The 26067-nt window shown below is 48.8% G+C and overlaps 1 protein-coding gene across 2 annotated transcripts; it reads left to right on the top strand.

The window, feature by feature from the left end:
• The first annotated feature begins 1029 nt into the window (after window positions 1–1029).
• plcb3 (phospholipase C, beta 3 (phosphatidylinositol-specific)) lies at window positions 1030–25657 on the top strand. Of its 2 annotated transcripts, none has more exons than XM_057026354.1 (34): window positions 1030–1671; window positions 7406–7528; window positions 15611–15679; window positions 16264–16401; window positions 16916–16995; window positions 17084–17137; window positions 17962–18034; window positions 18444–18544; window positions 18622–18788; window positions 18874–19020; window positions 19295–19452; window positions 19653–19735; window positions 19804–19888; window positions 20119–20266; window positions 20351–20452; window positions 20535–20608; window positions 20707–20803; window positions 20949–21033; window positions 21126–21250; window positions 21334–21488; window positions 21566–21727; window positions 21793–21892; window positions 21980–22084; window positions 22323–22417; window positions 22488–22623; window positions 22869–22910; window positions 22992–23101; window positions 23170–23279; window positions 23353–23512; window positions 23589–23665; window positions 23738–23827; window positions 23906–23963; window positions 24043–24129; window positions 24229–25657. In XM_057026354.1, the coding sequence occupies exons 1-34, from the start codon at window positions 1573–1575 to the stop codon at window positions 24532–24534; spliced, it is 3801 nt and encodes a 1266-aa protein (XP_056882334.1). In that variant the 5' UTR covers window positions 1030–1572; the 3' UTR covers window positions 24535–25657. The 2 variants fall into 2 exon arrangements, with proteins under 2 accessions (XP_056882334.1, XP_056882335.1); XM_057026355.1 differs by having other exon boundaries at window positions 1040–1671; window positions 7406–7492.
• Window positions 25658–26067: the final 410 nt, after the last annotated feature.

Here is a 26067-nt window from a genome sequence, read left to right as displayed (position 1 = left end):
TGCTAGCACTAACTGCTAAAAGGTAAAGAGAGAGAGAGAGGGAAGTTATAAAGGAAAAAGGAATGGAGCGAGGGGTGAGAGAAGTGGGCGGAGGTGGACTAGCAACGCCGCAGGTGCCCACACTTGAGCCTTCGGCGTGCTGATTAGCAAAAACCAAATTATGCACATGTGAAGATGAATATAGAGAGTTAGCTACTAGCGCTCAGAGAGACACAATGTTGCTAAATATGCATAAATCCTCCATATTCATGCGTCCATTGTTGGGTGGGTTTATTGCCCCCCCGCTAGGTCGCTTCGGATTGATTTGTTTTGTTCAGGGAACAGAACGTGCCACCGCCAGCGCCACCGCTAGCACGCCGCCTCTTGCTCACCGTCAGCAGGCTGCAACATAACAGAGATTCTTGCTGAGTGTAGTCGGAGAGCTGGAGAATATCAAAAGTCACCAAGCGGTAACGTTGCCTGGCAGCAGGATTTAGACTTAGCATTTAGCTTAGACACAGGCTAACTAGAGGAGGTGAACGTCTGCTATTAGCTCCAAGAAAATGTCGGGGGTGAATTCAAACCGGTTGTTTGTTCTGCACAGTAAACACGAATATTAAGAATTCTTCTGCATCATCAGAAGTGAAAAAAATGCTCCAACTCCAGCTAAAATCGTAATTTAAAAAATAGCTAAAGTAGTTTAAGCTTCTATTCTGGCTAATTATAATAAAAAGTTGATTGATTTTTTTTTTCTCCAATTGAAAGTTTCCAAAATAGCAGCAGCAGCATAACTTTAATCAAACTTTAATCAGTCTCACCCCTGCACAGATTTGGTCAAAATACATTCTTTTTCTTTAAATTCTGACACTTATAATCCAAGATTGAGGAAATAGTGTTGAAATAATGAGTAGAACGCGTAATGAACCGTAAATGAACCGAACTGCAGCAGAAATGACTTTTTAAGATTGATCTCGCTGACCTGCAGGTTTTAGCCCCCCCACTCTCCAGCTCTCGGCTCATCCCTCCCTCAGTTTTCGGTTCTTCCCCCTGCAGAACACATGCAGGAGGAGGAGGAGGAGGAGGAGGATGAAGAGCGGGAGGAGGAGAAAAGCAGCGACGCGTCGGAAGCGACGCTGAGGCCGAGGAAGTGGACAACGTTGCGTCGGGAGGGCACCGAAGCGACCGGGGAAGGAGGGCAGGGGTCGAAGGCGACGCCTCCAGAGCAAAAACGCGCCGATCGACGCGTGAGTGCGCGCCGCCGCGGGCGCGCGTCCGCGGGACAAGACAGCGGGGACGGTGCGCGCAGAGGCGGCCAAGTTCTGAGTTCCTCTCCGGACTACAAACTCATGTCGTTCTCCAAACTCCTGGAACCAGCGTGTGGCTGAGCGCCACCTCCACCCCGACCCACCCTCCTCCTCCCCAGCGGCACCCCAATTAACGCGCTCCCTCCCCGGACAAAGACCACGCAGGAGCCGCGGGGTTGGAAGCGGAGGACGGAAGAGCGCTTCTCTCCCCCTTCCGAGGAGTTCCAGCTTCGCCTCGTAGCCGGGCTTTAGGCGTTGGCACCGGGGGTGGGAGCCCCCCCCCCTCGCCATGGCTGGGGCCAAGCCGGGCGTCCACGCGCTGCAGCTCAAACCCGTGTCCGTCCACGACGCGCTGAAGAAAGGGGGCAAGTTCATCAGATGGGACGAGGTGAGAAAGAGGAAGAAATGTGGCGCCTGTTGACTGAGATGGACCAACTTTCTGGCTCTTGCGCAACCGTGCGCGATCCACTTTCGCTTAAAGACGGAGCCCACAGCAGCCAGGAAGCTCTGGCACTGACACAATGGCGTGTGCGCGCGCGCGCACGTGTGTGTGGGTAGGGCACAGGTGTGCGCGACCTCTAAATCAGGAGTCCTCTGTCTTTGCCTGCTGTTAATTAGATCCCGCGCTGCTTGACTCCGCGTGCGTGTGTTTTGTGTGTGGATTCTGGTTGAGCCGGTTTTGTTCAGGTTCAGCTAACCCTAACCCAGCCCTCGCCCCCCCCCCCCCCCCCCCCAGCTCAGCTCCTGCCACCTGGAACCCCCCGTCCTCCAGTCCCGTCCTGTCCTTGACGTTCCTTCCGGGAGTTCGATCCCTGGTCCACCGGGAGAGGTGGTCAATGATTAATCCGGGACCTTCCGCCCGCGTGCACAGCCGAGCCAAATATTGGCCACGATCGCGCGTTTCGACAAACTCGTCACGCAGAAATAGTGCAAGTCACATTTTATACATGATACACACACTGTGTGTGTGTGACTGTGTGTGTGTGTGTGTGTGACTTGAAGGGAATTCCAAGGACACGGTTGTGCTGCTGATTAAGTGTGTGGACTCTCCAAAACATGTGCTAGCTCTCCGCTTGTCTATATAAATACACACACCTCATCCACTGCAGAGATCAAAGAGTCGTCATGGTTCCTTTGAACCTCGAGGGTGAGTTCAGTAACCCCGTCGAAAAATGAAAGTATCAGGAGAAGTTGATGGTGAGCAGAGCATCGCTCGTGCTTCCGTTCCGGGTCTTTGAGGGGACTTCCTGCCGTTCAGCTTGAAACCGGTCAGTGGGCCTTGTCTGTGCTGTGAAGCTGTTTTCAGAGTACTGGGACACGATGTGGCGACTGTTGTTACTGTCCCGCGTTTGACGAGTGTCGTGGCTCAGAAGCACGTGTGTGTCTTTAAGACCTTTACAGAGACAAATGGAAGTTGGACACACACACACGTGTGTGACGATCTCCCTCCGGACCCCATCGTACCAGTGTTTCACCCCCTTCCCTCCTGAGCCCTCTGTCCTCCTGTCCCTCTGTCCTCTCGTCCTCTCCATTGGCTTATAGTTCTTCTGCCGCCTCATCGGTGTCCTGTCAAATCCTCGATTTTTCTCCAGGCAGCCATCAAAACATCCACACGCCCATACTGGGACTAGTGGGGGGGGGGGGGGGCGGCTCTGATTCCAGTTGGAGCGCTCTGCCTCTGTCTGTGCTCGCGCACGCTCATTTCAGCGCATGCGGTTGTTTTGTTTTGGGCGTGTGTGTCTCATGTTGAATGACTTCCTGTTCCAGCTTGTTGTACATTTCCAGAGCTGCCCCCCCCCCCTCCACACACACACACACACACACACCTCCTGCAGCTCAGCCACAAATCAATTTAACTGGATTCCAACCGGAATTCGTTTAAGATTCCTTCTCCTGAATGGGCCAATTAAACAAACAAGCGCGGGGTTGCTTTGAGTTCCGCAGCGGAACGCTCCGCTTAGAACCTCAGAACCTCTCCAACATCAAACGATCCTTCTAGTGTCATCAGATTTCATCCCATTTGATCATCAAACTCTTCCCTTCCTAAAAGATTAAGTTCTTTGTGTCCAAGGGTTCTATGGATCTTACCTCCCCGTACTCGGGTTGTTGATGAGACCCTAAAGAATTAAAGGATTCCTTCCTGGTGTCCTGAGCTCTTTGTGTCCTGGATAAAATTCCAAGCGTTCTTGGTGGAACATTTGTGGAAAAACTCTGTCTGTACCTTCTTGAAAACTGAGCTGTCTAGTGCGTCTTCTCGGTTCCGACCCCTTAAGGTATGAAATGTGTTCTGCCGGTTGATGTGTTGACAATACAAAACCCTCTTCATATGTTTGACCTGTTTGGGGCGGCGACCCAGCCCTCGATTCTTGGGGTCACGGGGAGGGTCCACGATGGCGGGTCCACCCTCGGATGAGGTGCCAGTTCATGGCGGGACCCTATATGAGCATTTTTGTGGTGATGGTTGGAGTATAGTTATAATCTTAAACCGCTGCTGTCCAGAGACGACGGCGATTAAACACGATCAACCCTGAAATGTGGTGTCGCGTTGCCGGCTACGAGCCACGGCTGCCGGGACATCGAGGAGTCATTATTCAGAAGACGGTGTCGATCGTTGACTGACGCTGTGCTGAGAAGCGCTGCCGCCGTCCTGGCAGGGAGGTGAGAAGCGAGGCCCTGGACGACAAGGAGGGGTGGAAGGTCAACCACAGCCACATGTGGAGTGCTTGACTGACATCTGGGCCGCGCAGCTCCTCCTCTTTTCTCGCTCTCGTCACTCACCGATGTGAGGCGACTCCTCTGGTTCCACGGCGGCTTTGAAAATTTAGCTTGAGTTATCTCGAGGCCCTAGTGGCAAACAAGAGTCGCCGTTTGTCACAACCCAAACAAATCTTTTCCCTCAGGGGGAGGCGAGGTATACTTTAGCTTTAGTTTTTGTATACTTTAGCGCTGTTCTTTTCCTTTAGCGCTGTTCCTTCCCACCCTTGTTGTTCTGTTTGGAAACAGGTTTTTCTGGTCTGGAATGGGATACCTCGTCAAAAAAAGGAAGCCCCTCTTTGTGGTTTTAGTAAGTTTTTCTAGCCGGACATACCCAACTGTGGTTCACCTGTGGGAAATGGTGTTGCCTTCGCTTATGCAGCTTATTTGTGATGGTTAAAGGACCCCTGTGGTGAACTTAGCATCGGTTAGCAACAACAGTCATATGAAACGGGCCCTCTGTCGTTTCTGTCCTTGTGGCCACGCTCTCAGCCCCTCCTCCCTGGCCCCACGCTTCACTTTAGGGTCCAAAGGTTACCTCCTGTCATCAACTCTTGCGGCGTTGCCAGAGCAGCGGCTCCGAGGCCGAGCGTGGGGCGCGCGCCCCGGCCTCGAGGCTTAAAGGTGCAAGTGAAGCGCTTATCAGTTTCTTGCTAATGGTTTCCTCCGGATCTGTGCAGGAATGGGCTTGCGTTTAGACTGATTCCCAAAGATGTCGTTATCTTCGGCCAAGAGTTCATTAGCCCATGTTTGTAAGTCTCTGGAGGAGTTGGTGGTGGCGGTATTGGGGGGGGGGTTCTGCAGATAGACACAGACAAACATCAATTAAAGATGGAAGAGAGGGAAGCATTCGAGTGGTCTGATGGAGGGATTTGCACGGAGAGCATGATTGAGGTGAAGGGATGGAGAGAACAGGAAGGTCCTGACAAATGATGGATATGGAGTTGGGTTACGTCCAATTATAGACCGACCACACACTCCGATGCAGAAAACACACATCATGGGGTGCGTATTTATGATCTGCAGGGTGTGTGTGCATTTGTGTTTGTGCTGGAGGAGCAGGGCCACTTTAATAAAAGCGTTATTTTGCTGCGTACGTGGAACATAACAGTAGGAAACATCGGTGAGATAATCATTCATCATTTGATCAGTGATTGCTTGTGTTAAACCGCAGAAGGCTGTGATTGTGGCACTTTAAAGGGTTCATCGAAAGCAGTAAAACGAGTTCATGTGTGAAGAATATTCAAAAACGCAGATAAAAAAAAAAGAAGCTGCAGAAACAAATGATGTGCTAAAGCAGGGTGGTGAGGGAGGTGCTGGAAGATAACTGCCAGGTATGCAAAAACTCAACAGATAAACATGCAAGTGTGTGTGTGTGTGTGTGTGTTCTTGCACAGGTTACATAGTGAGGACCAGAGTAGGTGATAGCCTAGAAAGGACATTTTTGGATTGTGGGGACATTTTACTGGTGGTCATTGTTAAAACCTGGGTTTAATGTGAATGTTAGAATTTGGGCTAAGGTGAAGGTCAGTGGTAGGCTTTTAGTTGTGCTAGTGAGGGTTAGCAATACGCAGGTGAGTCACCCTCATCCTAAATTAGCATTGCATGTATCCATTTACTACATTGAATATGTGTATAATAACAAATCTAACGCAGTAAACGCTAGCACCACACAGACGACACTCCTAGCAACTCGACCCTCCGTTGGATGGCAACATCAAAGCAGGGCTCTGGCGCTTATCTTTCAATGGCATGGCACAAATCTGTTTTGGTTGATAAATGGAGAACTCGTGAGCCGGTAAGTAATGTGTAGCAATGCAGCCAAAGGCAGGGCAGCGAGCAGAACCGTCCATCAAAAAGTTTGCATGAGTGGATCCATTTGCAAAGTCATTCGGTTCTTAGGAAGAGCACGTAGATGGCAAAAATATATGACGTACAGACCGTGCTCGCACAGATTTTTCCATACTGTTAGAGGGCTTGTTTTTAAAGTGTCACACTAAAGAAATATTGTATAAACTGTTAAAAAAGTAGCATTTCTAGTAGATTCTTGACATTCATTTTAAACATGCTAATGACTAACAGCAGCAAACATAGACACTGAGGCAATTGGCCGCCTGGACAAGATACAACCTGTCAATCACCTTGAATTAGCATGGCGGCTAATCAATTTTGAACCTGTTTTATCAGACAGAAACATCATTCACGACCGTTAGCCTGCTGGTAATTACGTAGAAAGCAGCATTTGACATTCAGATAGCAACATGACCGTCTGTCTGTAATTTTATACTTGTGCAGCTAAAATGACAAAAAAGCTAATCTCCCATTAGCAGTAATGGCTGTTGCTGAAAGCACCAAACACCTTTGGGGAAACTCTTCAACCATTCATTTTGACTTGAGTTGAGAGTCATTGTCAGTTGGATTATGGATTAGCACAACAGCAGAAATCCTGACATTAGCCTCGCTTGCCTCCAGCTCGGAGGTTTGCCTTGCAAGTAATAATAATAACAATTATTATTTTTTGATAAAGGGCATATTTGTCATCGGATACATTCGCAGCTCTTTGGCTGCAGGGATAAAACTGTTTTCAGTCTTTGCGGTTTCTCTACCCTCCATCGCCTCGGAAAACCAAACTCTGCCGACAAAAGATAAACAGACTTAGGATGTTGTGACCACTGAGCGTTATTTTTGCTGAAAGCCCAGAAGAGGCCAGTTTTGCTGAGAAGTGCCCCCACCGCAGTGTCATGATCGTTCTGACGCCTAATCTAGTAAGGAAATATTCCCAGATCGTTAGATTTTAGCAGTACATAGACGGTGGATATACAACTGCTCCTCTGCTAACTGAAAAATTGGGCCAGAGTTGTTTCCCTGCACGTATAGCTCATAGCGAGCGGGTGTAGCACTCGTGTGCTGGTAAATCTGTGATCACGTCATCCTACTTATGACACGCTGCCCTCAGCATCACACCATCATTATGCTGTGTGAAATTTGCCTCTTTTGATGGCCGTTAGTGGTCAAAATAACAAAAAACTTAATTAAATCCTGGTAAATAATTTGTGCTGTCTGCTGTCAGTTCTTGAGCATTGGGATATGGAGGGCAACTCCCAATAAAACAGTGTAATTATTTTTAAACATTTTAAAAACTATACTGACGTAGTATATTTAATTTACCTTAATATATTATTAAAGATCTGGTACCTTTATGTGACTTTAATACCAAACATGGTGGTGGTTTTTAGGAAACTTATCCTGGCAATGTGATACAAAAAACAGCCAAATTGGCTAAGTTTTTATCTCGCTGGGAATACGAGATCAGTCCGAATTTCTCACCATGAATCACTCTGACATCTCTATTTCTGTTTGTTGCTCAGGAACCAAACAGCGGACCGCCTACCCTGGTGACCCTGAAAGTCGACCCAGATGGATTCTTCCTCTACTGGACCGGCGGGTCAAACCTGGTGAGAACAGAGCGCGCACACACACACCATCTCAGGGTGAGCAAATCCAACTGGAACACACATGTTAATTGATCTCAACCACATTGCTACACACCCCCCTTTCTGCTAGCCGTCTTGCCTGATCCCTCTGTATCTCGCGCTGTGGTTCCGGCCCATCCATTAGCCACTTTCATCAGTTTGTGTCTGTCTTTGGGGGCTCCATCTTTGCTTCTTCCATCTGGGCAATTACTTTTTTTTGACACGGTGGTTTAGGCTGTGAGTGAGGGTATTAGCTTCAGGAAATGGGCTTTCCTGTGTTGTATCTGGAACACTTCTGTAATTTCTCTTTGCCCCAAAGGCACCTGGGGATTAACCTGTTGACAGATGATGTTATTGTATCTGTACATGTAGGCATTTGTGTGTATCCTTATCTGGACCGCGTTCTCCTCACAAGCTGCCTGAAATTCTCATTTCCTCCTGGTGGCTCCTCCCATTTTCAGGAGATAATAGGCCGCTCGTCGCCTCAGGTGCAACCGTGACACCATTCTTTCAGAGACTCTGGAAATATTTTGGGAAGTGTTCATTTTCCTGAAAACAACCGATTTTGGGAAGTGTTCATTTTCCTGAAAACAACCGATTCAGTTTGACCCCCCCCCCCCCCCCCGCGGACGTGTCCTTCTATCGAAAACAGAAAACAACAACCCTCCGAGACGTTGATGTTTTTGACGGAACCACCCATCCAAATGATTTATTTACATACAGCTGAGTCAGGCTGGATGAGAAGAAGCCAGTCCTCCAGCTGTTTCCCCTTAAAACGGTGTTCCTGCTCCTGCCGCTGGCGGGATCGCACTCTCACGGTCTTTAGAGAAACATTTCAGGGTTGGGTATGCCGTTCGCCGTAGGCTGAGAACGAGTCGCGCCACAAAGGCGTTCCAGACCTCCCAGACCAAGAAAAGTCAATTATAGGTGTTTGGCCATGTAGCCACAGAGAGCGGCGGCAGCTATCGGTGGCGTATTTTTGTTTCCCCGCCTTCTGTCAGGGTTTTGCGTGCAAATGTTTATTCGGTGGTGTGGTGTTTTTGAACTGGAACTCCCAGAAATCAGTTAAACTGTTCTGGCAAGACCTCACAAAGTGCTATTTTGCTACCAACTGCCAAATGTACCAAACGTATAATAGCAATACAGAAGGGGGCTGACCTAGAGGCTAGCTTCTGTTTGGTTTTACCTTATAGTCATGAAACTACACCCAAAAGGAGTAAAGCTTGCCTAATGTGACAAATAATGCTCGTTTTTCTCTAAAACCTTTTGATATCCTACAGGTTTGTGATTTACCCAGAAGCACTTGCTGTTGTTTTAGATAGTTCGTGTCTAGACATCAGACATTTAATTAGCAACTCCGATGATATTCCATTAAGCTGATATGATTTATACAGCGGCTAACACAGGAATGTTTGATTAGGATACTTCATGCTAACCCCACGTAGTCATGACCTCTGACCTAAGTTAGTGTCAGGTGGCAGCTAGAGTCAAGCGAAAGGTCTTGACTAGCTGCCAGCTCCAATATCTGCCTCAACGGTCTCGGAATCTGCACAGAAGTGGTGACGCAGCAACCAGCCTCCACACGCGTGAGCTAGCATGTCGGTCCAATACCGATGTGGCTTCGATCTGCACGTCTGGTGGGCGACATGTCAGGTTTGACATGTAAAACGGGGGTGAACGTTGCAAAGTGGGCGTTACAGCTCTGACGGCACCTGGAGGGAAGCTGGCGTTGATCCGAGGCGGATTTGCAATGAAAGGATCAGACGGGAAGCACAGGAAGGTCTGGAGGAGGAAAAGAGCCTTTGGAACACGGCTGTTGCTTCATCAGTCATTAGTCCTGCGCTTGTTTGGAATGTCTGTCTTCTTCTCTTCTAAAGGACTCTGATTTATCGCCGTCCTTCCTGCTTGGGCGTAATTACACTCGTCTTTCTCCAGGTAGCTCTGCTCACCCCATCCTCCACCCTCTGTCTCATCACTCCATCTGTTTCTTTTCACCCCTTCCATTTTCTCATCCCCCCCTTCAGCTGTTTCCTCGTGGCACCTCCCCTACGACGTGCACTCCAGAATTTCCCTTTTGGACTTCTCCTTCTCCCATCTCGCAGTCCTCCAGGCCCCCGTATCAGTCCCGTCTTTTAACACCTCCAGATAAAGTCGTCATGACAACGCTTGCTGACGCATATTTATCTAAAATGGTAAACGGCGATAACCGCCTTCCTCTCGCCGGATTTATTGAAGCGGAGCGGCAGGCGGAACTCGGCCCGGGAACATCGGGATCGGATCTTAAAAATATTTAAATGTAATGACAACTGTAGCCTAACATACGGCTCCAGATGTTTGTGTAACGGGTGATAATGCTTGAAGTAGCCCCGCGGACGGGGGGCGGCCCCCACGCCGCTAACCCGTCAGATGGTCAAACGCTGCATCTTTAACATGCTGACCAAGGCTGAAACATTTAGGACTTCAGGAGTTTCCTCTGAACATGCTAGTGGCTGCAGAAGCTGGACCCACGGAGGAGCAACTGCAACTGTTTGTTGAAGAACCAACTCTTTACTTTGGTTTTCGTTGACCTCTTAAATTCCAGGGGTGCCCAGTTTGGAAACCAGTTGGCTTCTCGGTTTCTCTCTGGCGGCCTGAGGCTAAGCCTAGAGTGCACGCCAACGGCCGACGGTTACACAAGAGCCGTACGCACGTCCAAGTTCCTCACATCTGTTAGAAAACACATGCACACCCTCCCACCAGGCCTTGTTCCTGCCCTTCACCACCTTACGTTTCCAATCTAAATGAGATGTTGTAGATGGAGGCAGGAGCTTTCCTGTGGTGGACGAGCTCAAACCAACCAACTAAACAACCCTTCCCCGTTGCTCCCTTCTCTCCGCACCATAGCGGTTGGATCCTCCCCACCAGCACCCCCCCATACCCCTCTTTGGGCAGCTGGTAGCCATCAGAGCGACGAGGCAAGAGTTCCTCTAACATAAACCGAGCCGTGACATTTCCTCTCTCTCTGCTCTCCGTCCTCCCTCGTCCTTAATCTCTCTTGTCTCCCCCTCTTTGCCTCACTTCTGCTCTTTCCCTGTCACCCCCGCCTCCCCCTTGCCAAAAAAAACCCCACAGCAACTGTTTGTTAATTTCTCGCAATCTAATCTCTACCCTCGCTTTTCGGCGTGGGAAAGCAGGCAGGAAGTGGCTAAGACGGGTGTTCTGGGGAGTTTCTTTGCCCCTCATTTCCTCCCCCACATTTCCCTCTTTCCTTGATTCCTCCTGTGTACCCTTCCCTCCTGCTTGCGTATGCAGGGGTCACGCCGGTTGCCCACCTGTCTGATCCAGATCCGTAGTGGCGCAGAATCGGTGGGACGGTCCCAAATTAAAACCCGAAAAAACCCCAGAATAGGCGCCGCTACTGTTGTACCAGCTAGCTTAAATAAGGGTAAATCTTTACCACTCTCAGGGTCACGGGGAGGGTCCACCCCTGGATGAGTCGCCAGTTCATCACATGGTCCTATATGAGCATTTGTGGCTCAAGGGTACCTCGGCAGTACTCTGAAGGTGTTCTGGCAGCTTCCCCTACTCCCAAAACATCTTCCAGATTTTATCTGCACTGGGAAGCTGAGAACCCTCTGCTACTAAGCCCAGACTGAGCTGCCAGTCTTCAACACGCTGGTCAGTAATACTCAGTCCTACTTTTGATTAGAGGTTGCCTCTCGGTGTAAAGCTACACTAGAATAGTAGCTAAAACAGCATTGTCCTCCTTACTATCGCCCTATACTCTGTGCTAACGTGATCTAGCTGTCTTCCAGGCTAGCATCACCGTTTGTTTATATTTTCTGAATAAGAAAATTCCTCTAAAAAACTTGACTATTCCATTGGTTTTGGAGGCGATCTCTGAGCTTGTGTGTGTGTGTGTGAGAGAGAGAGTGTGAAAACAGCTGTTGGCAGGTTTAAGTGCAGATCTAATAGAGATTATCTCTCCGGCTCAAATCAAACATCCACAAAGAATTAACTTGGAACAAGAGGTTTACATAACACACTCCAGGTCATTTTTATTCTCACACACACACACACGCACGCACGCGGAGCGAGTGGTTAGTTGGGGAAGTCAAGTGTGTCAGTTGATAATCGAACCGCTTCCTCAGTCTTTCGCTGCTCTCCCAGTTTCTTTATTTTGAGGGTTTCCACATTTTGGTTTGACATTGACGTTATCTGGCTCAACACACACCAAAACGGCCGCGCACACACACACACACACGCACACACACACACACACACTTGTGAAGCCCTTGACAGTATCGGGATGATGGTCCGTGCAGATGCTTCCCCTGAACGGTTTTAGTCCCTGAGAGCGTTCCAACACCATAAGGACCCGAGGTTCAGCGATAACTCCAACCGGAGCCTCCTCGTCATTTTTGTGAAGTCAGATTTAATCTTGGAGCTCAGAAACGAACTCGTTTCAGGACTTCCATCCAAAGTTTCACTTGCAACGTTGTGCTTTTGTTTCCAGTGTTTGCTCATTGATCTACCGCTGACTTGTAACCAAACATCCTTGTGTTGTCGTGTCGGGTTGTTTGCAAATTTGCCCGATGGATAAGCTAACATATTTGTTCTTATTCTTTTTGACATCACAGCCATCGTGCCTTCACACCATTTGCTGAGCAATATTACCTTCCTAAATTCTTGTCACAGGCTAACATATAGCGACAGATAAATGTTGCCTGTTCAGTAAGTTAAAGAAGAAACCTACAAGAAATTAGCTTAAGTTCACAACAGAGATCCTTGTTTTTCCAGTGTGAAATCGACAGTATCGTCTGTTTTTATATATATTTATCTGTTTTTTTTATAAGATAGCTGTTTTTTGTTTTGTCTTTCTCTGTGTTAGCATTCATCTACTGGGGAGGGGGTTGATTGTACATTTAACCCCCCCAAAAGATCAAAATGTGTGCTAACTTTAGGTTTGTGTATATTTGACTTCTGGTCTTTGTTACATTATGGGGACAAATTGAAAAACCAACCTTCTCAGGACTAATTAAAGCACATAGACCCAGTTCTGGACTTTAGTCTTGGAGGGGTATTATTAGGTCCCAGGTTACTCAATCCTGTGTGTTGAGTTCTACCACATGAATTTCCCTTGTGAGACACATTTACGTGTGTCTTTATTTTATTGATGTTCTTGTTTTGCTGTTGTAAATTACCCAGTTTTCGCTTCTTCTACATTTGGACTCCATTTTCTCTTTGATGTCCCATCGCTCCTTTTCTCTCGTCTCTTTGATGTCCCATCGCTCTTCTCCTTTCAGCTGTTTCTCCTCTGACACTCCAGATCAAGCCGCAGGCAGAAATCTGCCCTTTCTCGGTTTCTTTTGCCCCGACTCGGAGCACCACAAATGTAAATAGGTGGCGAATTAAAGAGGAAAAACAGGATAAAAGAAAACACAGCATTTGATTGGGGACGTTATATACAGAGGAACTAATTATGAGGTGAAACGACTTGGCCGGGCTTTCCTGTGCTTTGTGAGTGTGACGTGTTTGTGTCTGGGAGAACAAAGTGATTTTCAGGCCTCTTTGGACGACCTTTAAAGTCTTTTTGTCTTTTCTTTGTGCGTCTTTGATAAGAGCCCCGGCTCAAAGTCTGATTTGGGTCGGGCGGCCTCTTAAACGGGCACGTGGGCGCGTCGCAGGAAAGGAGCGGCACCCTCTTGGACGTTTAGTTGGCCTTTCATATTTTTCCAATCTTCCAGAAAATAAATGGAGGCGAGCAGCAGAGGCGAGGGAGGAGGGGAAGTGAGCGGTCAATTTAACAAAAAAAAATGAGAGGAAGGAAAAGAGTAAGCGAACAAGGATTTAATCAGATCACTCGAACATTTACCGCACTTGTGTTCAGTCTCTAAATATAAAGCCAACGGCCCTCATTGCCATTGCTGACCAGGTATTTATCAAGCTGTGTATAGGATTAATTTAAATTGGCTAAGATTCATGGCAAAACTTATCTTGGCTAACCTCACAAAACCGAGAATATGAAGCTGCAGCTGGTCGTTAGCAAACTAAACATTAATAATAAACCCGAGAGATGCAGCAGCTAATATGGAAGTGCAAGTGAAAGGAAACGGTATATAATATAACAGTATTTAGTCATAATCGTTAATATTTCCAACCCACCTTTGAAATCCTTACATTGCAAATTGTTTGTCTTTGTGTGTGCATGTACTGGTTTTCCTAACATTATGGGGACCAAGTTCAACACCAACCAATTCTCTAGGGAACTAGTTTATTTCTATCCAGATTAGTTAGGTGAGAGTTTAGTTCAGGAAAGATATTGATATGTTTGAAGAAGTCGTGTGTGAGCTCCCTCACAGATGAATGGAGCTCGGCAGCGGCCGCGACTGGCTGAACGTTACACACACGCTAACCCAGCAGAAGGCCGGAATATGTCAGGAATGCGCTTCACACGTACACACACTCAGCATGTTGCACACTCGGGTACAAGTTGACGCTCTAACCCTGCCGAACTGGAACGCCTTCTCCATCGCACGCCGACACACTTGTGCCCGTGAAGACCAGATTGTGTCGCCGCCACGTTAGCGTGAGCTGACCTGGCTGAAGGCCATTTGGGTGTTTTTTTTTTTTTTAAACACACACACCTACGCACATTCGTGAGCAGCCTGTGTTGCTCAACAGGTCAGGCTGTTTCACAAGTCGGGACCTGCAAGCTGAAGCTACGTGGCTGCTTCCTGTCGCTAGTTAGCGCCTTTTATATCGCCACGCTGGCGGGAGAAAGCGCTAACTTTCAAAGACAAACACGAACATGAACAGAAGTGTAGTTTCATTACTTTGGTCTCCAAGGAGTCACCATGGCGATGGCGGAATGAAACCACGGCCTGTGGGAGGGCAGGAGGTGTGTGTATGTGTGTGTGGGTGTGTGTGTAGGTGGAAGTGTAGGTGTGCGTGCATGTCCTAGAGACCCAGAAGCAGTTTATTCTCCCAGGAAGTGAGTAACTATCTCGTAGGACCATTGGCTGTGATTGGTCCCTCACTCTCAACCCCCCCCCCCCCCCCATCGATCACTCACGCAGAGGCTGTGAACACGTGACATCGCCACAAAAATTGAAGTAATAAAGGAAAAGTTTCTAGAAAACCGAGTTGAGTCGGTGGCTCTTTTTGGAAATGAAAGCGGCGGCGGGTCGACGGGCATAAACACTCTAACTAATTGTGGGAATAATCTTAAAGGGACGAGCTAAACGGAGCAGCGAAACCACTCAGAAGTGTGTGTGTGTGGGGGGGGGGCAGGCCTAAACAAATATTTACGCTTTGTCCTTCCCTGCGTTTATGGCGAGGCTCATGACCACTCCAGCAGAGTAGTCAGGACCTTGTCTGCAGCTCGTAGTCCAGCTTGTTTCCCACCGTGTGTGTGTGTGTGTGTGTGTGTGTGTGTGTGTGTGTGTGTGTGTTGTGTGTGTGTGTGTTGTGTGTGTGTGTGTGTGCGCGCGCGCGCGCGCGCGCGTGCGCGCGTGTGTTTCCGTGTCACAATGTGACTGTCTCTGAAGTTCCCGGACAGGTCATACAGTATATCCGGGGGGTCTCTGATAGGATGAATAAACGCAAACTTAATAGAAGGGAGGACAAAGGGAGCATTAGCTGTTAGCCTAAGGGATTAATCTCCATGCATGCCTCCCCTACTTTATTCCAAAACAATTTTTTTCTCCGTCAGCATGAAATGGGATCCCTTATTATTACGCCCATGTCATCGCCGCACGTTCGTGACTGATTCGGGCAGGGAGGCCGCGGCTGGTAGCGCAGTGATTTGGCAGCATGCTAACAGCGACTGGGCGCACACATGAGGGACTTTTACGGTGTTTGCCGTCCTGTTTTTATAGGGTTACATAGTAACATTCTGCAAACTGTGTAAAGCAACCGGCACTCGCTGCAGTTGCATCACTATAAAACGTTAGCGTTCAAGTTTAGCCGCATCGCAGTCGAGCCGTGTGCAACATTTAGTCACGAGGCTTAAATTGGGAAATCTGTGTCCTTCCGCACTTTCAAAGTAAAATGTTTCTCTTTAAGCGATTTAGCTCAGAATCAGAATGAAGCAACAACTGACTCTTGGTTCTCTTCCAGGAGGTGGAGATCCTGGACATGAACACCATCAGGGACACCAGAACCGGAAAATACGCCAAACAACCGAAGGTTTGTGCATGTGTACGTGGGGGCGCCCCCCCCACCCCCACTGTTGATAATGTCGCTCCTTCACCCGAAATGAGATGGTCAAGTGTGACAAAAGTGTCACAAAAAGATGTCTCCGTTTCCTCTTTGAGCTGCTAATGAGCCTGCTAACAGATGGGCCCCTGGACAGGAAGTGATATAACCGGCAACTGTTGCCGAGGAAGCCCTCATGTAAGCTGACATCACTCTGGGAGAGACACTGAGGCGGTAACACTGTAAAACCACTCAAAGATGGAAAAACAAGGGTCGTTTTTGATCTAAAACCGGACTAGCTACAAGAATATAATGTAATCAGCTAATGGGAGCGTTTCGGTCGTTTATTGGGGCGTATTATAAACTGATCTTAGCAAAGCAGCATCAGTGCTAATTTATTTGGGGGGAAACATTGAGAGGTTTCATAGCGCTGGAGGGTTGTGGACGATGGATCAGCACCGCCCAAGGAGCTCTAAAGAGAACATTTTAGTTTGGCTAATTAGATCAGGGAGATGCGTCATGTTTGCTGTCCTTGGGAGGTGGGATGGACACGCTAATGCGCTAATGTGTTCCAGGACCCAAAGGTGCGGGAGGTGCTGGGCTTTGGTAAGGGCAACAATGTGGAAGGGAAGCTGGTGACCATCGTGCACGGCAATGACCTGGTCAACATTTCCTTCCTCAACTTCCAGGCAATGCAAGAAGACACGGCCAAGGTAAAACCGACTACCACTTTCCCATGATGCATCCTTCCCCTCCGTCCTTCCGTCGGTTCTCTCTGCAGGATGTCAATCATCCACTTTATGGTGTTGTCATAGAGGCATGTGTGTTTATAAGGGCTGTGAAGTGTGTGCGTGGTCTGGGAAAATACACATTCCACCAGCAAACCGAGGACATTTTTGAGAAGTGAGGATTTTGACGGATCCGCCCAACTTCAAAGGACAGTTTGAGGGTTGAGACGTGATTTTGAAGGTTGATGTTGGAATTGGGTTGAGGTCAGGGATGAGGTTGGGCCCAGGGGAGGGAAAACAACCTCTGTGCACGTGCCAATAATATGCTGTAGTACACATGTCGGCCACTAGTCGGCGGTAGTGAGACAGTTGCCGTGTATCGTGACGCACCTGATCGCAACCGTGAACAATAGCGATTAGAATAGCGAGATTTGTAGTGGACCGATGTTCAGAGATAGAAGTGTGTGTGTGTGTGATTTACTGGTCTCTGTCATTCCAGATCTGGACCGATGAGCTCTTCACTCTGGCCACCAACATTCTTTCCCAGAATGTATCACGGAACACTTTCCTCCTTAAAGCGTAAGAAGTCCTGCTTTGTTTCCGTCCCCTGACACCTGAACGCACCGCCGGAATCACATCAGAATTGTTTCCTCTGCGTCTCTTTCAGGTACACGAAGCTGAAGCTGCAGGTGAACCAGGATGGGAAGATCGCTGTGAAGAAGTAACAAAAATCTTTCAAAGCTTCACTTTCTGTCTGCCGCACTTCTTCTTTCCTTTCCTGTTTTCTCTTCCACTTTATTCCGGCTTGTCTACATGAGCTAACAGAATGGAGAAGCTAGCGTTCTTTCAGTGCACGTCAAATTTAAATGCTAAACACTGATAAATAACCAGTTATGTAGCTTTAATGTAAGTACAAATTAAAATAAGCACCAATTTGTCTAATTTAATTAAAATCCTGCTCATGTTGCTAAAGGCGAGTTGCTAATTGTTAATACCTGAAGCCCTTTTTTTTGTGACCAAGCAACAAGTGTACGACAAATGAATTTTTAGTTTGTTTTATTTTCGGTGCGACTTTAAGAGCAGCTTCAACACACATCGATCATTTTAACCTTGCCCCAGAGGACAGGGTCCTGTGCTCGCCGGTCCGTAGGCTAGCTGGGATTAGCCTTGGGGTCAGGGTGAGAAGCTCAAGTGAAGAAAGTTGAGTAGGTTTAGGCGTCTGGACAGGATGGTGTCTCATGTCCATCCAGGAGGACACCCTGGGGCAGACCCAGGCTGCTGGACAGATTATGTCTCTTGGCTGGTTGGGGGCCATCTTGGAACAATGAATTTACACCCTTTATCACTGTTGCAACTGGTCGATGCTAACTGTACCCAAAAGGATTAGCTTGTTAGCAGCACCATAAACACTGTTGATGACTAACTGTCCCAAACATCCCATAGACCCTTCCTGTGAAGGATGGTTCTTCTCTCCTTTTTTCAGTGTGTACTTCTGCCCTGCCGAGCCTTTTAGCTCAGCTCAGATTCTGATCCTTTCTCCTGCAGCGTCCTCAAGCTGTTTTCGGATAAGAAGCGAGTGGAAACGGCCCTGGAGCAATGCGGCCTCATTAACAACAAGGTAATCGACGGCAGCTCTGACGTCTCTCTTTGTTTTTACGTGCACAGCAGATGTAAAGTCGGTCTCGGCCTGAGGTCACAGGCAACATTCTTGACATGTCTTGATAATATTAGCATCACAATGACCCATCGTGGAAAAAAGCCCCTGATATCACTTCGCCGCTAGCTAAAATTTCCACTCCACTCTGGAATTTGTTTAATTACTGAATTTCTTATTTTTTGGATGACTCAATAATCTGCAGCTACCCTCTAGCTGTGTTTGGCGCTCGGTTGCCCTCTGGCGCCCCCTGCTGCTCGATCAGTATAAACCCTTCTAACGTTTTCTGAGTGTCGGCATCGTGATGGACACCAATCTGAACCCACCTCGCCTCTTTCTTCCTCTGTTCTCTTGGGACATTTTCCTTCTGCAGTCAGAGGGAATCAAACCAGATGATTTTACCTGGGAGGCCTTCCTGAAATTCCTGGACAACCTCTGTCTCCGGCCTGAGATCCAAAGCATCTTTGAGGAAAGGTATCGTCCCTCTCTTTTCCTCTGTTTGTTCCTCATTTATTTAAGAGTTCTAACAGGTACATTCCTTTCTGCTGCAGCGGCTCCAAGAGGAAGCCATTCATCTCCCTGGACCAGTTCATGGAATTCCTCAACCGCAGGCAGCGAGACTCCAGGCTGAACGAGGTGCTCTACCCCCCGTTGAAAAGGGAGCAGGTCCGACAGATCATGGAGAAATACGAGACCAACACTAGCCAGCTGGAAAGAGGTTCTTTTCTTTTTAATCTGTTTTACATTTTTGAAAAAAAAAATTCTCCTTCAAAGCGAGCATGTGTTTGCCCCCCCCCCTCCAGACCAGATCAGTTTGCAAGCATTCGCTCGCTACCTGGGGGGCGAGGAGAACGGCATCGTACCCCCGGAGAGGCTGGACGTCATCGACGACATGAACCAGCCGCTATCTCACTACTTCATCAACTCCTCGCACAACACGTACCTCACAGGTAACGGCAGGAAGTGATGTCAGCGCAGGCGATGTTGGCGCTGGTGGACGCGTTGCTGCTTCCTTGGGGTGGGGGGTGGGGGTGTTGTCATCTGCGGGTTTAGCACCATTAACTGGAAAATGCTGGGGTGGCAGAGCGGCAAATGGTGATGTCACTTCTTTATATGATCAGATTTTAGCAAGTGGTGCCGTTTTCCATCGCTATGCTAACGTGGTTCTGGCGAGCTGGGGTGTGTCGGTTGTGTTAACGCGGGTTATTTTCATGATTCTTCCAGTGGGCCAGCTCACTGGCCTGTCGTCGGTGGAGATGTACCGGCAGGTCCTGCTGACCGGTTGCCGCTGCGTGGAGCTGGACTGCTGGAAGGGCCGGCCGCAGGACGAGGAGCCCTACATCACCCACGGGTTCACCATGACGACCGAGATCCCCTTCAAGGTGGAGTGACTCCCCTAGATTCATTTAGTACCACAAGTTCCTCATTTAAACTCCATAAATATTGATTTAATTTGCTCTCATTATTTGATATTACATATATTGTATAATTACGCCGATTAAAACCCCCAACAAGTATTTTTTGTACCATTTGCTTTGATGTTTCATCCAGATTGCTTTGATCTTTCTGTCCGGGGCTGTAGGAAGTGATTGAGGCCATCGCAGAGAGCGCTTTCAAGACCTCGCCGTACCCCGTCATCCTGTCCTTCGAGAACCACGTTGATTCGTAAGTCCCATCAGCCGGCGATGCTGTGAATTGATGGTTTTCCAGTGACGCGTCGCCTCTCCTGTCAGGGCCAAACAACAGGCCAAAATGGCTGAATACTGCAGGACCATCTTCGGAGACGCTCTGGTCATTGATCCACTGGAGAAATATCCGGTAGGACCGGATCTCTGTACACAACTGTGAATAACTGTACTCTAACTTACACACACACAATCCATCTTCAAAGGTGTGTATTTACAGGAAATGGTGACACAATCACAGGTAGTCTTAAAAGCAACTTCATCGACACTTTTAGCTTCATTTTCCAGCAATAGAACTCAAAAAACATGAAAATCATCCTGCATACGAGAGCTTCTGTGGTGGTTAAGCAGCTGTGTCTTTAGCTGGAGCCTGGACAGCCGCTGCCGTCGCCCCAGGAGCTGCTAGGGAAGATCCTCGTCAAAAACAAAAAGAAGCACCGCTACCACCGGCCCTCCAATGGCGGCAGCATACGGCGGCGGGAGCAGGGGGAGCAGTCGTCGCCCAACAATGGTGAGCCGTCGCCGCCGCCGCTACTCCTGCTCAGGAACTAGCAAGCAACTGTGAGCATAGCTCAGATTCGCTGTTTTTCAACAGACTGCCCCCTGAATGACAGCGACACCGGTCTGCTTCTGTCCAACGGTGAGGAGAAACTGGCCGAGAGGCTGATCAAAGACTCGGAGCCCCGCAAATCCATAGGTGGGTGGGAGAGGTTTTTAAAAAAAGCTGCTGTCGCCGCGCGTTGTTCCCCGTCTAAACTGTTGCCGGGACGTCTGGCCAGGAGGTGAAGGAGAGAGCGAGGAGGAGGAGGAAGACGAGTCTGCCCTGGAGCTGAAAAAGCCCAACCCGGATGAGGTAAAGGACATCTGCAGGAGGACAGGGAAGGGTCCCTGAGGGACGCCACCCTGTCCGAACGACTATGATGGGTGGCGTCTGACTCTGTGCTTCCTCAGGGGACGGCCAGCAGCGAGGTCAACGCCACGGAGGAGATGTCCACCCTCGTCAACTACATCGAGCCGGTCAAATTCAAGAGCTTCGAGGTGGCCAACAGTACGTGCAGCCTTTGGTTGAGCTTTGATTTTTTTAGTATCCCATCCCTGCCTGGTCCCACTCAAGGTTTCTTCCTTGGAACCTTCTCGGCGGGTCAATAAAATTGGGTCTAAGCTTGAAAAAGTGTCCCCTCTTCGCCCACCAGAGAGGAGGAAGTTCTTTGAGATGTCGTCATTCGTGGAAACCAAAGGAATGGACATCCTCAAGGGCTCGCCCATCGAGTTTGTAGAGTATCCTTGAAAGCCTTAAACGTCGACCTGACCTCTAAACACTGTCCAAACAAACAAACAAACAAACAGTGGCCTTAGCAACACTCCTCCAGGTACAATAAAAACCAGCTGAGCCGAATCTACCCTAAAGGCACGAGGGTGGACAGCTCCAACTACATGCCTCAGCTCTTCTGGAACGTCGGATGCCAGATGGTGGCGCTAAACTTCCAGACGCTTGGTAAGGGCTCAGCTCATTCGCTAGGCTAATGCTAACGTCCGCGAGTCCTATTTAGGGCTTCCTCCCTCCCGTTCCTCTCCCAGACCTCCCGATGCAGCTGAACATGGGCGTGTTCGAGTACAACGGGGGAAGCGGCTACCTGCTGAAACCCGAGTTCATGAGGAGGACGGACAAACACTTCGACCCTTTCACGGAAAACATCGTGGATGGGATCGTCGCCAACACCGTCAAGATAAAAGTAAGGCCGACGCCGGGGGGGTTCGGCTTCTCTTTAACGTGCCTTGCTCCACTGAATACGTTCGAATCGTCCGCCAGGTGATCTCAGGCCAGTTCTTGATGGACAAAAAAGTGGGCGTGTACGTGGAGGTAGACATATTTGGACTTCCCGCTGACACAAAGAGGAAGTACAGGACCAAAACGTCCAACGGGAACTCCCTGGACCCAGTTTGGGACGATGAAATGTTTGTCTTTAATAAGGTAGGTTTGGAAGGTGTCTCACATGCTTGTCCTCCAATTTCAACGTCCTCCCCCCCCACACACAGGTGGTTCTCCCTACGATGGCCTCACTGAGGATAGCTGTCTTTGAGGAAAACGGCAAGTTCATAGGGCACCGGATCCTCCCGGTATCGGCCATCAGACCCGGTCTGTAGAAACCATTAGGTTCCATCTGGATCTACCTGCTTTTGGGGGAGCTGGAGCTGGATTTGTCCTCTTGTTCCATCTTTGCAGGCTTCCACTACATCAACCTGAAGAATGAGCTGAACCAGCCTCTCCTGCTGCCCTCGCTGCTTGTGTACACCGAAGCTCAGGACTACATCCCCAATGAACACCAGGGTACGTGCACGCTCAGGCCGGTACTGCAACAACAGCCTCCAGAAACTCTTAGTTTTGAATTCACCACCCAACTTGAAATTAAATTCTAAAACCCTCACAAGATTTTTAAGGCTAAGTCTCAGCTTTAGCGGTGGGCTAGCATGTGAGGCCGCGGGAGTTTCATCATCGTTTGTCAGGAACCACCAGCGACCACGGCGCTGACTATGGATCCGTTCACCGGACCTCTTTGTGTTGTTAGAGTACGCGGAAGCGCTCACCAACCCCATCAAGCACATCAGTCAACTGCACAAGCGAGAGACGCAGCTGGCGGTTCTCCTGGAGGACAACAGCGAGGTAGGCGGCAGCTGCAGGGCGCCAAAGTCCACATCCTCTGCTGGTTCTCAGTCAGACAAATGTTCTCCAGCACGTCCCCGACCAGCCGAAAGACGGAGAGGCCGGGAAAGAGAGCGAGGTGTTGCCAAGAGGCCACTCCCCCTCCCACGTCTTCCCGCTCAACGCGCTGGATGACGCCCCTGATATCCTCAAGTTACCCTCATCAGGTAGAACCTCCACGTTGCCCCAGCAACCGAGATGGGTGAAAGGTTTTCATCATTGCTCGTTTATTGCCTGATGTGCTTTGAGTGGAAATCATCATGTCGTCCTCTTCCCTTTGATGTTGGCTCAGATTGTGATGATTCGTGCAAGTTTGCTTTGATCTCGACAAAGAACAAAGCAAAGTTTTGTCCATTTGGGATTGTGTCCGTGTCACACGCGCGCTGTCTTTGTGCTTCCTGTGTGTGTTTAGACAAAAGCCAGAAATGCGACCTCATAGCCGCAGTTTTGGCAGGTAAGCTCATTCCACAACGTGCAGCTTAACTACCGGGACAGGAGCCGGGATTGTCCGTAACATTCCACCTGTCCACTCCAGAGGTCCAGACCCAGTCCATAGAGGAGCTGAAGCAGCAGAAGAACTACGTGAAGCTGCTGAAGAAACAGAGCAAAGAGCTGAAAGAGCTGCGCAAGAAGCACCTGAAGAAGGTGAGAGGAGCCCTCGGCTGGCAGAGTCCTGGCAGGGATCCTGGAAAATCCGAGCGTTTTGTTTCCAGGTGTGGAACCTGAGTAAAGAGCAGAAGAGTCGCAGCAGCCAGATCCAGTCGGACTCCCAGAGGAGGCGCAGCCAGATGGAGAAGAACCTCAAACGCAGCATCAAGAGAAAGTAAAGGCGGGTTGTTGAGGGGTTTGTGTCGGCGAGCGGCGGTCCGGTCACGTCACACTTTTCTCTTGTCCAGCGAGCCCCACGAGCCGGTGCAGCGCGAGCTGACGGCGCTGGACCGGGAGATCGAGAAGCAGACGGTCCAGCTGAGGGAGTGGCAGATGCAGGAGCTGCTGAAGCTCCGGCAGCAGCTCCACAAGCTGGAGAAGGAGATGCAGGAAGCCCACCTGCAGGAGGTGACCCCGCCCTCTCGTTAGGAGACGCTCAATAGTTGCACCTCACATATCCACCCATCTCCTGCGTCTGCTTCAGGCCTTCCAGAAGCTGAAGGAAACCGCGCACGAATGCCAAGCGGCGCAGCTGAAGAGGCTCCGGGAAACGTGCGAGAGGTGAGTGTTGACCTCTGACCTTTGTACGCCGCACAAATCGCGCGCTCTTGGTCTGAAGTGCTCGCCACGCAGGGAGAAGAAGGAGCTGCAGAAGCTCCTGGACAGGAAGCGGCAGAACAGCATCACCGAGGCCAAAAGCCGCGACAAAGACAAAGCTGAAGTGTAGGAAATCCCTTTGATGTCCCGCTCGGTCCGCTTTGACTTCCTGCTCGGCTTTGATGTCTGCCCGTCTCTCTGTAGGGAGCTGAACGAGATCAACAGGAAACACATTCAGGATTCGGTCGCCTTAATCCGCAAGGTACGATCTTACTGCCACGGCGCACGTTCTGAGATCCCTAAAACGCCGACGCCATCACCGTGTCTGTCTTTGATCTCAGCTGGAGGAGGCTCAGACCAGGAGGCAGGAGAAGCTGGTCCTCAGGCAGCGGGAGGTGCTGCAGCACATAGACGAGGAGCTCCCGCTGGTGAGCGTAGCGCCAAGGAGGGGATGCTAATGCTGCGGCTACATCCTGTAGCTTAGCGATCCACCTTTTTTTGACCCTATTCACCACTTCCTGTTGCAGCTCCAGGCTCAGCTGGAACGGGCCCTGGACGAGGAGCACCAGCGACTCCCGGAGGAGATCTGCCAGCACCTTCAGCTGGAGCTGGAGAACAAAGGCCTCCGCTGGGACGCCCTGTTCTCCCCGCTGTCCAGCAACAGCAGCCCCAGCTCCGGCCCGCCCTCCAACTGCTCCACGCCGTCGTACCCGTCCACGCCACGCCGGACCAGCTGGAACACAGACAATAGCCAACACAGCAACACCTCGTTGGCCGACTCCACGTCCTCGTCCGCCACCATCCTGTCGGAGTCGGAGACGTCGTTCGGCTGAAGCGCTTTGTAAAATATCCACGTTCAACTGGGGTTAAATCGAATTCTACAGAGGGAGAGTAAAACTGTTAATTATTAACTAATTTTATTCTTTTTTTTTTAAATCACAGATGTTTTTTTCTTGTCTGAAGAGCTTTATTATTTTTTAATTTGAGGTGTCTAATTTTGCCTTTTTGGTGCGTAACAAAGTTTGACACTTTTCCAGGTTTTGTCTGTTTCTAAAGCTCCTTTTCTTCCCATGACTCTGTTTTGTTCGGTCAGTAAACTATAGGAGGGTTGTGCTTTTATCAACACATTTGAGAAGTGTTGCTTATTTATCGGGATTAATCAGAAATATTTGACTTTTTAATCCTCAACGTTGTCTTAGCTGTGATGACAACATCCGGCCACTAGATCGCGCTGTGGCTTAGTTTTCGGCCAAACGGCTTTTTTACGCCCTCCAAAAAAAGTATAATCAAGTCAAAACTCCATTAAAACTCTTTACAGCTTTTACATTGTTTGATTTAATTTTACACTCGAAAATAATCAATTTTAGTCCCGTTTTGCAAATTAACAGCTTTAATTCCGGTCGATGACGTCATAGGAACTGCTTATATACGTTAAAAAGAAGACACGTCATTCCCTGGCAACGCTTCCATGTTTTCCCGCCATTTTTGTACATGTTGTGTATGTGTTGACTACTGACCGTGTGTCGAGCAGGGACGGAGGGATTTTCTTTTTTGTCGTCTTTTCTTCACTGAGCACTGGATGCCTGTCGATCGCCCCCCTCTCATGTAAACTGGTCTATTTAAATAGAATTTTATCAACTTTTGTTAATGTTTGTGATTATTTAATACGCTTATGGTCGCTATGGTTACATGGAGTCCTGGTTGGCGCCAGGGTTGATGTACATTGATGTCTATCACCCCCCCCCCCCCCCCCCTTTTCTTTACATTTTAGGGCCAAAAATTATTTTACAAAATTCTAATTTTATCTGATTTGTAGAAGGGACTAAACTGTAAATAAGTGCTGCCAGTAGTTTGATGCTAAATTTGACTCCATAGTATCGATACGTGTATGCTAGGACTTGATGCTACCATTTTTGGGGGAGTACTAATATTAAAGTACTTTTGTTGCCATGGTAATTTGTTTTAGGGGATTTGTGGAAGTTTAATGCCCAGAAAAAGCATTTATTGATCAGAAAATATTAAGTTCCCTCCCTTCTGTGGGCCTTTATTCTGTAAAGCTCCAACTAGCTGTTTAGCACCTTAATGTTAGCCAGTAGCTGTAGGGGCAAAAAATAAAACTAAAAAAAGTGGATAATTGTTTATCAGAAAGTCTGAAAAAGAAATGAGTAGAACTGTTTGTGAGGGTAGGCCATTAAAAACAAGCCTGTCTTTACCAGTAACAGAGTTTGTAGCTTCTTGAACATGTTATTGATTACCTTAGCCTTCAAGCTAACTTGAGCCCTCATACCAATTTTGAGTATTAAGAATTAATTGGCTACGTCAGACAGCAACAAGTAAAATTGTTCCTTTTTAAATTCAGGAGTAGA

The sequence above is a fragment of the Takifugu flavidus genome, chromosome 3, assembly GCF_003711565.1.
Source record: "Takifugu flavidus isolate HTHZ2018 chromosome 3, ASM371156v2, whole genome shotgun sequence".
NCBI classification, from domain to species: Eukaryota; Metazoa; Chordata; class Actinopteri; order Tetraodontiformes; family Tetraodontidae; genus Takifugu; species Takifugu flavidus.
This window is presented reverse-complemented; position numbering and strand designations above follow the sequence as displayed.